Here is a 15,023-nt window from a genome sequence, read left to right as displayed (position 1 = left end):
TGATGAAATCTTGTGTGATATAGACCTACATTCTACATTAAATAGGCTAGATTAGATTAAGATCAACTTTACTGATACCACTCAGATATATCTAATATTGAAGTGTCACAGCAGCAAAATAGTAGCCTACAAAAAACAGAAGCATATAAATGTGTAACATTAAATAGCCTATATTTGATGATGAAAATTTAAAAATATAAACAATACATATGGCAGTAGCCTTATTAAGAGTACTGTTGAGAACGTTATATTGTTGAGATACAATTAACAAATTAGATTAAACCAAATAATTGGTTGCAAACATAGACTCTATATAAAGAGGTTGCACATCGAACCAAAAAAAACAATTAAACTTGGACCAAAGATCCTCTATCTAAACCATAGACATAGACATATGATCTAAACCGTCTCTGCTTATAGACATTCTCATGTTTCTGCTTTTAATTTAAGCGCTTGGTGAAGCGACGTCACTTCCTCTTGGTGCTTTGGTGCTTCCTTTTCGGAGAACAGACAGCGGAAAAAGAGAGGAGGGTCCTCTCTCTTATCAACACAAGGAAATGTCTGACATCATCTGTAATACATGCTCTTAACTGTACCATTCTGAGTATATTTACAAGTTGTTATTTACTTTGTCTTTTGGTAAATACATTCTTTATTGGAAAGGTAGCAACAAACCAAACGGTAAGAAACCGAAACTACCGCGCTAGCTTGAAATGGCGCTAATGTGTTAACGTTACATTACGTTAGCTGTCTGAACAACACTAACGTTAGCTTCAGGATTTTGTTAACGTAGCGTTAACTTAGATCTCCTAACAGTTACTTAAATCCCCGAGCTAGACAATTACAGTTTACTAATAACCGGGGATATTGGTGAATGTTAGTTTTAAAAGGTAATCAAGTAACTACTGTGTTATTAGCTTTACTAGTATTGGCCAATGATATCACCATGTTGATATTAGCATTCATGGTCAATACAATATATATCCTGTAATGCGAGCAGCAGCTGTAGCAACTCTTATCTCATACAGTCAAGATTGCTGGCAAACTGTTACATGTCCCTTTGTGCCCAAGTCAGAAGGCACCAAGTTATCATCATATGATAGTGTCACGAGACATTTTCCATCTCTAACTCCTGCCTACAGCTCATTAGCTGCACCAATATTTTCTGAGATCCTTATAGAGATTCTTGTTTTGTGAGCTATGTGTAGGCTAGTAGTAGTTGTAGTTTACCAGTAGGTATACAGCAAGACTGAAAGTAAAGCTATCAGGACACATGGTTCTCTCATGTTGGCATGTAACGCTACTCTGCCCTTTGTGACCTTTGTGTGGCTAACAATTAGCTCTGTGCTGCTGAACAAATCATTCCTCACAGCGAAATGAACGGAGCAGCATTCCCTTCCCCCGCAGCAGAGATGGCGGAGATGAACCGTATCCAGTATGAGCTGGACTACACTGAAGGGATCAGCCAGAGGATGCGCATCCCTGAGATGCTCCGAGTGGCTCCTCAAGCCCACGAGGACCCTAATCTTGGATCTCAGGAGGTCCCCCACAGTGTCACAATGCAAGTCCCAGAGAGAATTGTGATTGCTGGTTAGTATGCTGTTAAGTATTATTTTAATGTAGGGCTGTGTTTTCTGTGCTGTTCAAAGTCTTTTACTACACACAAACTCTGTACGCCATTGGTGCTTGTCAGCTGACTTTGTTACTTTGTTGTTATTAGATACTAGCTGTCAATTATTAAAGACTGAAAATGAAACAAAAAGTATTTAGGCACACTGGCATGTTAGTTCACTATACATGTGGAGATTGAAGTCATTATTTAAACGCAGCATTACAATCATCATTAAATTAAGTGAAGTATAAAATGCATCAATCTCTCATTTATACCTTCCTTTGTCAGGAGACAGTAATGACCCCCAGTTCTCCAGACCTAGAGACCTGGACCTAATCCAGTCAACACCACTAGAAACCCTATCACTGAAGACTCCACCCAGAGTCCTCACGCTGAGTGATCGGCCCCTGGACTTCCTGGAAGAGGAGCAGCGGGCAGCTCCAGACAGTGAGGAGGTGGTAAGCGATAAGGCAACAACATTGTCTTTTACACAAACACTGCATAAAATCCACTTATTGGTTTAAACAATTTCCTTACAGTAAACCATAAACTGAATAAATCAATTGTCATTATTTTTTGTAGTTGCGGCCCCAAGCACGAGTACGACGGGAACGTTCAGCCAGTGAGAATGCAGCTGCCCGTCATAACAGTCCGCTGACGCGCAACGATTCTGCGTGAGTATTGGTCTGGATATACCATCATTAGCTTGGTACCAGCTCCATCTTATCTCCTATATACATACTGTAGCATCTTTCTTTTGGTTCTATGTTTTCTGTGTCCCTTTGTCTCTGTGACGTTGCTGGTTGTCTGTTGTCCTTGCCGTTATAAGACGTTTTGTTGCGAGAACTTTTGTTGCTTTCAGTCTCAATGCAGAATATAGCTGTTTTTGTCGCAGACGCTAATCCAATAACACCGTGATATTAAACATTTGATGTAAAAAATTAGATTTGATCCTTTCCAGATTTGTTTAACGATTTCAGGATTACTGGAAAATGAAAATATTACTAATTAGTGTATAAGCCTACACTCCCCTTTTCAGCAACACTTTAGGACGTGATAGAAAACCATTAAAGGAAAATTGTGATGCAGGCGGTACAGTTTACTGGCTGTACTGTACGTATTTGAATGTTGTGTGTGCTCTGTAGCTTTAATTGGGATTGGGTGCATATAATTAACAATTTTAACAATTAACAATTATGTGGCAAAAAACACTTAATGTCCTGATCACCTTCCTTCAATCAACTGCATGTGACATCCTGGTACTATTGATAAGGTCACTGAAAGAACAAGACAGTGGTCTTGAGCAATCTAATCAAGATTGGAATCATTTGCTTGCCAATGCCTTTAGTTCACATCTCCGTTTCTGTTTTTTGTTGGGTGTATTATTATGTTAGTAAAGCACTGTAAGTGGTTGTCAGGTTAAATATCTTGCTATTGCAACATTGCATTTACTTACTTTCACTCGGTTGCAATTTTCTACAAAGTTGAGGACAGTTTATTTTCCTTATTTCTCTCCCTCTCCTTCCTTTCTTTCCTCTGTTGCCTTTTCTCCCTTTTTCCTCTGAATGTGCTGCTCTAAACGGTGGGCACTGAGCAGTGCGACCCCGTCCCCCCCAGCCACTGTTCACCCTTGCCCCCTTCTCACCGTGACTGAAGAAGAACACAACCTGTACAGCGCTAGCAGTGTTCTATCTTTCATCCAGTCCACTACACGTCGGGCCTACCAGCAGGTCCTGGAGGTCTTGGACGAGAACCCTCGCAGGTGACCTCTCAATCATCCGGCCATTTTTGTCTTTAAAAAAAATCTTGGCTTGTTAGATATTGGTCATAGGTGGCATTACTGAATGCATCAGTTGTCTTTACTTCCTCAAAGTCTCATTAAATCTACTTTGATTTCGGCTCCTCAGCACCCTGTTTTTAGGGGAAGCGTGTTGTTGTTTGGCCCTTAGTTACTGTATGTTGGAAGGTTGTGAGTGTTTGTGTGGTAGGCTCAAACATTACATGGCCATTTCTAACTGACTATTTGTAACATTCAGTAACAATATTAATACCGCATGTATTCAAAATGTAGCCATTTTACCTGATGTACCTTTTTCAATCTGTGGCTTTTTTTTAAAGAGTTTGGTACAGGCCGTTACTGCTAGACATATTTCGGTCAAGTAGTAGCTATTGAACCTACCTTCAGGTGGAAGTTGAAGCACTTGTGTAAGTTGTACTAGGTCTTGTCAACCTTTTTAAAATGTAGATTTCATTTTGGAAGAAAGTTAATCATCCCCTTTAGGACATGTGTTTGTGTCAGGAAAAACTATAAACAAACCACAGCATATTACAGACAATCCATTTTAAAGATGTTTTATCAGAGCAAAAAGAACCTTACCATACACATTTTAGCTTACACCTTTTCTCATGGTTTTGCAACTGTTTGAGTTTTTGACAGTTTGCTTAGGAATGCATGAGGTAAAAGCAGAAATAGAGGCATTAAAAGGTTACCAGTGTGTATTCATACACTCTGCCCACTTCAGAAGATTAATATACAAAACTCTCCTTCACATTCTTAGCATCTGGTAGGGGTGGATCCTGAGAAGAAAAGCATCAGAATTTTTGTGATCTGTTTTTTAAGGATAGTGTAAAAAAAATAAATATTTAAGAGCACTTAAATAAGTGTTAAATAAGACATTAATTTTAAAAGCTTAGAAAGATAACAGAAAAAGTGTAGTTATGTGAAGGACATGCAAGGTGTGTGCATGTATGCAACCCTGTGCCATGTGTATGTTGCTCTATCTCTTACGTTTCCCTTCTCCCAACCCCATCTCTCCCCACCTCTATAGCAAACCATCACTGCGAGGGGGGTCGGCCATGAGCTCCAACCCCCTGCATGACTCCAGGTAACTTGACCTGGCACTTAACCTTCATTCTGATCCATGTCCTTTTGCTCATCCTTTCTTTCCTTTCATTCTCATTTCGGGTCAAGAAATCAGATTAAGCCCCGGTAGAAAAATCAATTGAAATGAGGTTGCTATCGTTATCTTGTGCGATGCATTGAAAACGTGCTATTTAAATTATACACTCTGTTGTGGTTGAATTATGTAATTCTCAAATTGACTGTTCTCTTTGGCAGGCTTGCATTATCAACATATGAAGGCACACTGGATGCGGGGCCTGATGACATGACTGTGGTTGATGCAACAACGCTTCGACGTCAGGTTAGTCCTTAATAAATACACTATCTCCATCTACTGGTGCAAAGGGCTAATCGTGGAACCTCTGTGACTGAGAAAACATACTTTTTTTTTAAATTATTATTCATCTATAGCTCATCAAGTTGAACCGGAGACTCCAACATTTGGAAGAGGAGAACAAGGAGCGAACAAAGCGAGAGATGATCCTGTACTCGGTCACTGTTGCTTTCTGGCTCGTCAACACCTGGGTGTGGTTGCGACGCTAGAGCCGAGTACGTAGAGTATTTCTGCCATCACCACGACAGAAGAACGGACTATCCCTTATTCTATGTGTCAAATGTTAGCTACTCGCTGCACTCAGTCCCTGTGTGAGGAAGACCTTGTAACGTGTACAAGGCCTGTTGCCCACAGGGCTTATATTTTGATTTGGTTTATTTAATACATGTACAGTTTTATTTTTTTACTCTCATTTCATCCTGTCTCATGTTTTGTTTTTATTACAAATCTTCTTGCGCGATGCTAAGCATGACTTATTGTAAATATTTGTCCATGTCACCCAGAGCTGTGGAAAGAAGTCATCTAGTACAGTAAAGCATAGTTTACCAAAACAGGAAAATGGAGCAGCAATGTGGAGATGTAACATGTTGAATATTTATTGGGGAGAGAGTAATATGTGACTTGAACTGGGAAATGTAATACAATTTAGTAAAACCAATGATGAGCTGTCCTGTATTTTTTTTTTTGATTTGTTTAAGTGAAATGCATTTTTTTTCCAGTTTTTATTTACACTGTTTATATATATTTTTTAATCATAATATCTGCCCAATGCTGAATATTTAATTTTTCATAAATTAATTTTTTTTTGGTCTTTAGATAAACTGAAAACTGAATACAGTCATTAACTTCTGTGTTATCCTAATATGTAGGTATAAAGCTATTACTGCCACAAACGGAAAAGATTATAAAAGAAAACCGAACAGATAATGTACGATTTATTTTGTTTTCACAGTGTTACAATTAACGCCCATATAAACAACATGGCTATGAAATTCTTTAACACAAATATGCTAGACAATGAATTACATGTCAATACAACAACAGCTAAATAATTTTTTAAACTAAAGCGTTGCCCTGATTGGGCTTTCCATGGGCCTGCCAGCATTAGGACATTTTTAATTTGAAGCTGTGTCCCGTGAGACTAGTTTATCACTTTAATCTGACAAAAATGCTCTAAACCTTGAACGCATCATTCCAGCTCCTCAATCAGGCAGCGTGGTGGAGAAGGGGCCGGGTTTGGTTTGGAGTTTCCCACCGGTTCAAAAATGAGTGGCCCAAGGGTACCCCCTTCTTCTGGATACACCAATGATGAAGAATTGTTGGAGACTCCGGTTGATTTCTTACAGCCTCTTAAGAGCATTGAATTTTTATCTGGACCAAAGGTGGGGATGCCCTCACTCTGACTCCCCATTGGCTCATCCTCATCACTGCCTCCTGATATGACCTCTATTTTAGGTTTGAGCACTTGCTGAAAAGAGAACATTGCTGTGAAGTCCTCTGTGTCCACATCCTCCAGATCAGGCAGGTCATCAATATGCAGTGAGCGATGTAGTGGAAGGTGAATGGTTTCCAGCTGGTCTGCATCCTCCAGCTCTGTAACCAGTGGTCCGGGACCATGTGCCTGTACAACCTCATCTGCCCTGACCACAGAAGGCTGTTCTCTTTCAAACCGCTCGCTCATGTTTGCCTGCTCTCTCTCCGCTTCGTTTCGTATTAACTGGATTCCATGTGACTGGTTTTGTTGTTGTTTATCATCTCCTATTTCTGTCTCTAGCATCTTTCCTGCGATACTTTCTTGCTCTTGTGCTGAGTGCTCTGGATTCACCCCCTCTTTCTCTTGTGTCACAGTCACCTTTATCTGTGATGTCTCCTGGTCACCTTTCTCTAACTGGTCCCTCTGTAAACCCTGATCTGGCTGCTCTGCTTTAAGATGTTCGCAGTTTGACTGATGTTCATTGGGCCCCTGTGTTGATTGACTCTGCATGAACTCTTCATGGGCATCCAGGCAGTCCTGCACAAAGACTTGGGTCGTCTGGGTGTCATTTTCCTCACATGGAGTCTCTGGAGCGGTGGAAGCCTCAGTCACCCCTGAAATGAAGCAGATTGTAGGCTACTGTTTAAAGATGCAAATCCACATTTACTCTGTGTATGTGTGCACCAGGGTAGTAAAAGTTGTAAACCGTATACCTTTCTCCTGTAGCTCTCGAAGGCGTTGTCTCTCCTGGGCTTTCTTTCGAATGTTTGCAATGCCGTCCAAGCTGTCCTGGATTTTCCTCCTCTCTCGTGTTTCCCATTGCTCCCTCTCTTTACGCTCCGCTTCCAGCCCTCCCACTGCCCATGCCTCTGCACATGCCCTGTCTTTGGGGAACACAGGGCGATCGTCGAGGAAGGTGAGCTGCTTGAGACGCACAATCATGGTCTTCCTGTAGTTTGGGATTTTTTTCACCACCTCATTTCCCATTAGATTTAGCACACGCAGTTCTGGCATGGCCTCAAGTACCAGGAGGATCTCAGGGTCATATAACAGATTGTGAGACATGTCCAGCACACTGATTACCAGACACTGACTCAGATGCTCTATGTCCTCCACAGTCTCCAGCTTGTTATGGGCTATCTGCAGAGTGCTCAGGTCAGGAAGGAAGGAGATATTCTCTATGATGTGTATGAAGTTGTTGGAGACATTAAGGGTGCAGAGCTTTTTCAGAGGTTCAAGGTTTTCTAGCTTGTATATGAGGTTCTGCTGAAGGAACAAGGAGCGCAGATCAGTCTGGGCATCCAGGTTCTCAATACGTTGAAGCCCATTGCTTTCCAGCCAGAGACACTTCAGTCCTGTGTACTCCTCTAGGTTCTCAATGGCGGAGAACCCTTTGAAATGCAGGTACAGTGTGTCATTCAGGCAAGGCGTTGAGTAAAGTTTGTTCTGCTTACAATGGTCTTTAAGGAACGTCTTGGTCATGCGTGGCTCTGAATGTTTTGCTCTTCTCTCTTGAAGTGGGCTTTGCAGTTTTTTGTTACTTTCCTTCTTTTCTTGAGCTTCATCCTTTATCATGGCATCCACTTTATCTTTGACAGAAGAAGTTATTTCGGCATCTCCACATTCCATTTGAGTCGCTGGCACTACTTTATCTCCCATCGTTTCCTGGACTTCAGGAGTGAACATCGCCAAAAAATATACAAATTAACAAGAGGAGAAATAGAAATAAATAATCTATACTTATTTTGTATTCGTATTCTAGCAATTTGTAAGATGTGTAGCTAGTCCCGTAAATTTCACTCGGCAGTCCGCTCTGTCGATTAACGTTAGTAAACGTTAATGTTTGTTTCCATGGTAACGCTTGGTCGTTAGTTAGGAACTCTCGAACGGTCTGGCTAGCCGGATGTTGTTTCTTGTTCCGTGCCGGACAGTTTTAGCTGTTGCACTCTCATGTCTGCTGTCGACCATGGCGTCCGGATTTATACTAAATCGTGGTGTGCTAACGTTAGGAATTCACTGTCAGCGTGTTTGCAGAAACGTATCATTATCACAGGTTAGAGAGAAAAAGCGATGGATGAAAGCATATACACACCTCATGGCAAAGAAGTTAAAGCTTGAAGGACCTCCACCACCGAAGCCACGGTGAGGCTAACGTTAGCTGACAAGAGTGCACTAGAGAGCATCTCAAGGCCATTAACGTTACTGTATTTCATATATTGGTCAGTGTGTGTTTATTCATCTTAGCCGATTGAGTAGGCTTAATATATATAAGAAAGTATAATTGCATTACACTTGTTTAGCAGTGCGCATGTTGATACTATTTCCAGTTTTTAAAGTGAATCCAGGGGCGTAGCTACCAATCATCGTTTGTTTGCACAGGTGGAGGAAAGGCTGGCCCATATTTGTGCTTCTCATATTATCATTTTATATTTAAGAATTTCATGTAACATAGTTTTGACCATACTCCTCAGACACTTTTGTCCTCATGGTACAAAAACTATTAACTTTAGTGTACAGTTACTAAGAATGTCACACATACATAGGGATTTTGAATAACCCCAACAGCACCAGATCCAGTTTTTTCGCAAGACCCAGTTTGGATTTTTCTTTTGTAGAGGAAGTTAGTTAACTCCATGTTTGACTTTCTTTCAGCTCTCAGCAGCCTCACTGGGATTACCACGCTGAGGTTCAGGCTTTCAGCAGCCGCCTCCATGAGAACTTCTCCCTGGACGTACTGAAAACAGCCTTCATCAATCCCTGTTACCTGCAGGCGGAGCAAGAGAGGAGAAAGGGGTTAGGCGTGGACTCTGGGACCACTGCTCTTGTTCTGAAAGATAATGTCCAGCTGAGTAGAAAGGGAGCGGGTTTCACTAAAAGCTTCCTGACCGACTGGTGCGGGGCCAGCTTCCCGAGCCTGCCGAGTGAGGGGGTGGAGAGTGTCGTAGGGCACCTTACCAGTTCAGCAGTGGTGACCTATGTAGCAAGAAATCTTGGCATTGAAGACCTAACCATGAGTGCAGAATGTCCTGTTCCTGATGATGTGCTTCATTCTACATTCATGGCAGTGATTGGAGTTTTACAGGAGAGCAGTGGAGCCGAGCAAACTGGGTTGTTCCTCAGGGTAAGAGAATGATGGGAGTATTGCTGCAGATTATTATGGGTACTCAATATTTACTATCATTTGTCCCCCTTCAGAGTTCTTTTTTACAGTAGTATGACATTTTTCATTTTCATCTCCCCTCTCCGTAGGATTTCCTGGTCACTCAGCTGATAGGGAAGGACCTGTTTGATATGTGGACAGTTATCAACCCCATGGGACTATTAGTGGAAGAGCTTACTAAGAGGAACGTCCCACTGCCAGAGCCTCGCCTCATCAGGTCTGCTGGAGCTAGTACCGTCCTGCCTCTATACTTTGTCGGCTTGTACAGGTATGTGTGCTGTTGTGGATGCTGTTACAATTACAGTAATTAAAGATTTGAAAACTGAGTGTCCTAAAAATCAAGTTACATTAAAAGTTACACTTTTGAGGTTTGAGTGAGATGCAGGTAATTCATTTTAGACTTGATGGTTAAAAGTGTTTTTGTGTTTAATCTGCCTAGTGTAATTACTTTTTGGTATTTGTTTACGTGTGTTAATTCAGCAACAAGAAGCTTCTGGCTCAGGGTCCAGGAGAGACACTTGCAGCAGCCGAGGACGAGGCAGCTCGTGTGGCCCTCCGGAAACTCTACGGCTACACTGAGAACCACAGACCCTTTGACTTCTCTCCACTACAGCAGCATCAGCAGCCATTAATTCAGTCAGTCAGCAGCAATTAATGTTAATGATGTAACAACTGTTCTGCTGCAGCACAAAATCGTTTAAAGGGGGTGCAGTTGGACAGGATAGTGGCATGAAGAGATATAGTACATCTTGTTTGTGGATAACATGCTTTCTATGGATTGTAGAGAGAAAATAAGATCACCATCTACCTTATTAAACATTAGTCCAACAGCCCCAGTGTTATTGTCCATATACAAAGTCTGACTGTGCAGTAAGATCCAGGTTTCAGACAGAAATATAAGAACTACGTTATTTAAATGATTTAATTTCATAACATATTCACGAGTAAAGTCAACTGGTGATGACCGATCCAGCAATCCATGGCACAAAATAGCCCTGGTATCTGGTTTTCCTTGTAAATAATACAATTGCCATTCGGTTTACTTGGTATTCTGTTATATGTTGTTCATCTGTAATAAAAAAAAAAGTAATAAGTATGTGTACACCATGACTTTGTTCATGCAAGTTATTTTGGTGTGTGGATATACACTTGATATCTAAATTTTTTTTGGGTCAACGTGGTACCTTTCATCTGTAGGTTATTGCTTAAGGATTACCATTTTTTTTTTAATAAGTCATCTTGTTTACATGTCTAATGACAAGCATTTACAAGGAGCTCAAGTTCAACTCAACTCACTCTCACTGACTTCAAGTGTAGTCCCTGGAAATGGTTCATATTCTATGCAGAGGACTACTCCAGTGCTGATGAAGCGCTGTGGAGATGTGGCTGGCTTTGCTAGTCTAGCAGAGGACTAACCTGACCAGCCCTCATCCTTTTAGGCAAAAGGGAAATGTTGTACTATGTCATCATTTTCTCCAATCCAGTATGGTTTTGTCTACATAACATGTTTTGTGATATTTTCTAAAATGAAAATGCCGCATTGCATTGAAAACCTAAGTATTCGAAGAGAGGGGGTTGTAGCCGATTCTGTGGTCTGGCACGGACCAGTGGTCACTGCCACTAGGGGCGCTAAAGACACTGGTCGCGACCAGCTCCTCACTGGTCTGCACTGTGGTCCGTGTGGTCTATGAAGCGGCTTTAGTATTTTCTCCCCTTTTCTGTCGTTTTGGCAGCACTGTTAGCTGGATAAATGTCAGAGATCATAATCTTTTGTGTATAAAATACACTATATCAGATATATTATGATTATTATTATTGATTATGAAGATCTGTGTGGTCAGGACCAGCTGGTCTCTGGCACAGATCAGTGGTCACAACCACTAGGGGCGCTAAAGACACTGGTCATGACCAGTGGCACAGCGGTCATGACCAGCTTCTTACTGGCACAAATAGTACAGGCAAAGTAGCGTTTTACGACAGACTAATTGTAAAATAATTTTTTTCAGCATAGATCATTTCTATAAGGTGTCCAGAACAACATACTAAAAGTCCTAAGAAATCCTAGTTGAAGAAATATGTTAAATTCTCATCAATCCGAGATGTGTGCCAGTAAGGCTTAGGCCAGACAACAATACACCCCAATGGGGCTATTTTTTTTCCTTTACTCCTATCAAAATGAAGTACCCATGAAACGTAAAAATGTTTGTATTACAAGTTTCTTTGAAAATGAATTTTAATATGCAAATGAACTATACACTAATCGAATATGCCCAAAATACACCCAAATAGGCTTCATTTTTTCCTTTACTCCTACCACAATAAAACTTTACATAGTAAAATTATACATGAAAAGTAACTTTTTTTGTATTACAAGTTTTTTTTGAAATTAATTTGAATATGCACATGAGCTCCACACTTATTGAATATGTCCTAATTTGCATAGGTAGAAACACCATTCATATGTATGACAAATACATCAGCCCAATCTTCATCCAATCATCCTACTGCCAATGGGTGATGGCAATGCTGCTTTTAGACTGGCCTCTAACCTGAAAACTGCCTGGCTTGGTAGTACCTGCCAGGGGCATAACCCCCGCCGGTATAGTCTTCAGGGTCACGGAGGCACACAAGCCTCCCCACCACGACAAGGTAGCAAAATGTAATCTCACCACGTTACTAATGACTAGGGCTATTCTGACTTTCTTCTGATGTTATCTGTGGGGGAATGTCATTAGGTAAGGGTTGTTTGCAAATAAAAAAAAAAAAGAATTTAGAAAGCAACTGGAGGCAAGATTGTGCAATCAATTCTTTTTTTTTTTAAAGATTATTTTTTTGGGGCATTTTAGTCCTTTATTTAACAGGACAGCTGAAGACATGAAAGGGGAGAGAGAGAGAGGGGGAAATGACATGCAGCAAAGGGCCGCAGGCCGGAGTCGAATCTGGGCCTGCTGCGCTGAGGAGTAAACTTCTATATATGGGCGCCCACTCTACCAACTGAGCTATCTGGGCGCCCGTGCAATCAATTCTTAAGGTCAATATCAGTCTTTTTGTGGCAAGTGACCCAGGTAAGTGTGGCAAGTGACTTCAAATTTATCGTATTTATGCATAAGTTAACCTACTGAATGGACATGAATGTGTGAGTTATTTGGCCCCTGTTTTCTACTTGTGGCTTTTTGGCCATAAGTCAATTAGGCCTAGTGTTGAGCTCATTTGCATATTTAAAATAGATTTTTCCAAGACACTTGTAAAACAAGAATGTTACTTTTCATGTATACTTTCACTGTGTGAGGTTTGACTGTGATAGGAGTAAAGGAAAAAAATAAGCCCATTAGGGTGTATTTTGGACATATTCAATTAGTATATTGAACATTTGCATATTCAAATTCATTTTCAAAGAAACTTCTAATACAAAATGTTTTATTTTTCATGTTGACTTTAATTGTGTAAAGTTTTATTGTGGTAGGAGTAAAGGAAAAAAATTAAGCCTATGCGGGTATATTTTGGGTAGCCTATATTCGATTAGTGTATAGCTCATTTGCATATTCAAATTCATTTTCAAAGAAACTTGTAATACAATTTTTTTTTTACTTTTCATGGATACTTTCATTGTATGAAGTTTTATTCTGATAGGAGTAAAGGAAAAAAATAGGGGTGTATTGTTGTCTCGCCTTACTGGCACACATCTTGGATTGATGAGAATTAAACATATTTCCTCAACTAGGATTTCTTAGGACTTTTAGTATGTTGTTCTGGACACCTTATAGAAATGATCTATGCTGTTCTATTTTTGGCTCCAAAATGAGTTACTTTGCCTGGACCAAAAGGGCACTAAAATTACTGGTCCTGACCACCTCCTCTGTGATCTGTTCTGTTGTTTGGACCAGTTGAGTGATCTGTGGAGTGTTTGTTTGTATTTATTTTTAATACAACTTTTCACGTTTCTCACTGTGTTAGCAGAATCGCCTAATGTGAGAAGCCATAATCGTTTGTCTATCCAATGTTATTGATCACTATTATTAATAGAAATCATAATAACAATGATTAAATTATTATTATTAGTCGTAGTTGTATGAGTAGTACTATCGGTTATGCAGGTCAGTGTGTTTGTGACCTGCCTCACAGTCCTGACCAGCTCCTCGCGACAAGCTCCTACCTGGCACGGACCAGTGGTCACTACCACTAGGGGCGAAAAAGACACTGGTCTGTCTTGTGGTCCTTGTCATCTGCCTGTTGTCTTGACCAGTTACTGAGTGGTCTTTGGAGTAGTTATTGTACATTTAATACACCTTCTCCCTTTTCTCATTGTGTTGGCAACACTGTGCTGAATAGATGTAAAAATAATTAAAAAAAAATCATTATCTTTTGTCTGTCAAATATTATTGATCATTACTATTAATAGAAATCATGATAACAATGATTAAATTACTATTATTAGTCGTAGTTGTATGAGTAGTACTATCGACTATGCAGGTCCGTGTCTTCCTGACTGGTTTAAACTTTACCAATGTGTTGCATTTTGAAAGAACAATCATCGAGTGATCAGGTGCTGGATCAATCAAGATGATTCGACTGTTACTTTTGTTAGGCTACTTAAGTTGAATTTTCAATTAAACTTTTACATTTTTGTATTTCATTTGATGTTGCTTTGTCACTAAACTCTACATTATTTCCTCCACTACATTTATTTGACATTAGTTTCTAGATCATGATTTGATACAAAGGGTAATGTGACAAGCTTTTAAAATGCAACACATTGGTAAAGTTAAACCAGTCAGGAAGACACGGACCTGCATAGTCGATAGTACTACTCATAAAACTACGACTAATAATAATAATTTAATCATTGTTATTATGATTTCTATTAAAAATAGTGATCAATAACATTGGATAGACAAACGATTATGGCTTCTCACATTGGGCGATTCTGCTAACACAGTGAGAAACGTGAAAAGTTGTATTAAAAATAAATACAAACAAACACTCCACAGATCACTCAACTGGTCCAAACAACAGAAACAGATCACAGAGGAGGTGGTCAGGACCAGTAATTTTACTGCCCTTTGTGCCAATAAGAAGCTGGTCATGACCGCTGTGCGACTGGTCGCGACCAGCGTCTTTAGCGCCCCTAGTGGTTGTGACCACTGGTCCGTGCCAGAGACCAGCTGGTCCTGACCACACGGATCTTCATAATCAATAATAATAACAATAATAATCATAATATATCTGATATAGTGTATTTTATAGACAAAAGATTATGATCTCTGACATTTATCCAGCTAACACTGCTGCCAAAACGACAGGAAAGGAGAGAAAATACTAAAGCCGCTTCACAGACCACAGGGACCACAGTGCAGACCAGTGAGGAGCTGGTCGCGACCAGTGTCTTTAGCGCCCCTAGTGGCAGTGACCACTGGTCCGTGCCAGAGACCATGGTCCCGGGACAGACCACAGAATTGGCTACAACCCCTGCTGTATTCGAAAGAAACGCACCACGTTGCAGTGACATTGTTAATCCACATAGTGGCGCTGATGTGTAAAGAA

General features: G+C 40.4%; 3 protein-coding genes across 10 annotated transcripts; 2 read left to right on the top strand and 1 right to left on the bottom strand.

Moving 5' to 3' along the window:
• The first annotated feature begins 463 nt into the window (after positions 1-463).
• Positions 464-5,506, top strand: mffa (mitochondrial fission factor a). 7 transcript variants are annotated; one of them, XM_031293224.2, is made up of 8 exons: positions 464-681; positions 1,373-1,590; positions 1,901-2,067; positions 2,195-2,286; positions 3,210-3,374; positions 4,441-4,497; positions 4,731-4,815; positions 4,926-5,506. In XM_031293224.2, exons 2-8 carry the CDS (start codon positions 1,377-1,379, stop codon positions 5,055-5,057), a joined length of 912 nt encoding a protein of 303 aa, XP_031149084.1. In that variant the 5' UTR covers positions 464-681; positions 1,373-1,376; the 3' UTR covers positions 5,058-5,506. The 7 variants fall into 7 exon arrangements, with proteins under 7 accessions (XP_031149084.1, XP_031149083.1, XP_031149089.1 ...); XM_031293223.2 differs by having other exon boundaries at positions 1,901-2,070; XM_031293229.2 differs by lacking the exon at positions 3,210-3,374.
• Positions 5,507-5,646: 140 nt separating this feature from the next.
• On the bottom strand, positions 5,647-8,227 carry dnaaf1 (dynein axonemal assembly factor 1). Of its 2 annotated transcripts, XM_036001346.1 has the most exons (3): positions 7,036-8,227; positions 6,009-6,936; positions 5,647-5,966 (listed from the first exon to the last, which is right to left on the bottom strand). In XM_036001346.1, exons 1-2 carry the CDS (start codon positions 8,006-8,008, stop codon positions 6,038-6,040), a joined length of 1,872 nt encoding a protein of 623 aa, XP_035857239.1. In that variant the 5' UTR covers positions 8,009-8,227; the 3' UTR covers positions 5,647-5,966; positions 6,009-6,037. The 2 variants fall into 2 exon arrangements, with proteins under 2 accessions (XP_035857239.1, XP_031149067.1); XM_031293207.2 differs by having other exon boundaries at positions 5,647-6,936.
• mrpl44 (mitochondrial ribosomal protein L44) lies at positions 8,226-10,589 on the top strand. The gene is made up of 4 exons (XM_031293222.2): positions 8,226-8,464; positions 8,975-9,443; positions 9,572-9,750; positions 9,963-10,589. The coding sequence occupies exons 1-4, from the start codon at positions 8,226-8,228 to the stop codon at positions 10,135-10,137; spliced, it is 1,062 nt and encodes a 353-aa protein (XP_031149082.1). The 3' UTR covers positions 10,138-10,589.
• Positions 10,590-15,023: the final 4,434 nt, after the last annotated feature.

Source organism: Sander lucioperca, chromosome 5, assembly GCF_008315115.2.
Source record: "Sander lucioperca isolate FBNREF2018 chromosome 5, SLUC_FBN_1.2, whole genome shotgun sequence".
Taxonomy (NCBI): domain Eukaryota; kingdom Metazoa; phylum Chordata; class Actinopteri; order Perciformes; family Percidae; genus Sander; species Sander lucioperca.
Note: the sequence above shows the minus strand (reverse complement) of the source record. Positions and strands in the feature narration are given on the sequence as shown.

Coding starts and splice junctions, on each gene's coding strand:
- mffa (XM_031293223.2), top strand. CDS start 1,377: ATGAACGGAGCAGCATTCCCTTCCCCCGCAGCAGAGATGGCGGAGATG. Junction 1,591..1,900: donor AGAGAGAATTGTGATTGCTG/GTTAGTATGCTG, acceptor TTCCTTTGTCAG/GAGACAGTAATGACCCCCAG. Junction 2,071..2,194: donor CTCCAGACAGTGAGGAGGTG/GTAAGCGATAAG, acceptor TATTTTTTGTAG/TTGCGGCCCCAAGCACGAGT.
- dnaaf1 (XM_031293207.2), bottom strand. CDS start 8,008: ATGTTCACTCCTGAAGTCCAGGAAACGATGGGAGATAAAGTAGTGCCA. Junction 6,937..7,035: donor TCGAGAGCTACAGGAGAAAG/GTATACGGTTTA, acceptor GCTTCATTTCAG/GGGTGACTGAGGCTTCCACC.
- mrpl44 (XM_031293222.2), top strand. CDS start 8,226: ATGTTGTTTCTTGTTCCGTGCCGGACAGTTTTAGCTGTTGCACTCTCA. Junction 9,444..9,571: donor AAACTGGGTTGTTCCTCAGG/GTAAGAGAATGA, acceptor CCCTCTCCGTAG/GATTTCCTGGTCACTCAGCT. Junction 9,751..9,962: donor TACTTTGTCGGCTTGTACAG/GTATGTGTGCTG, acceptor GTGTTAATTCAG/CAACAAGAAGCTTCTGGCTC.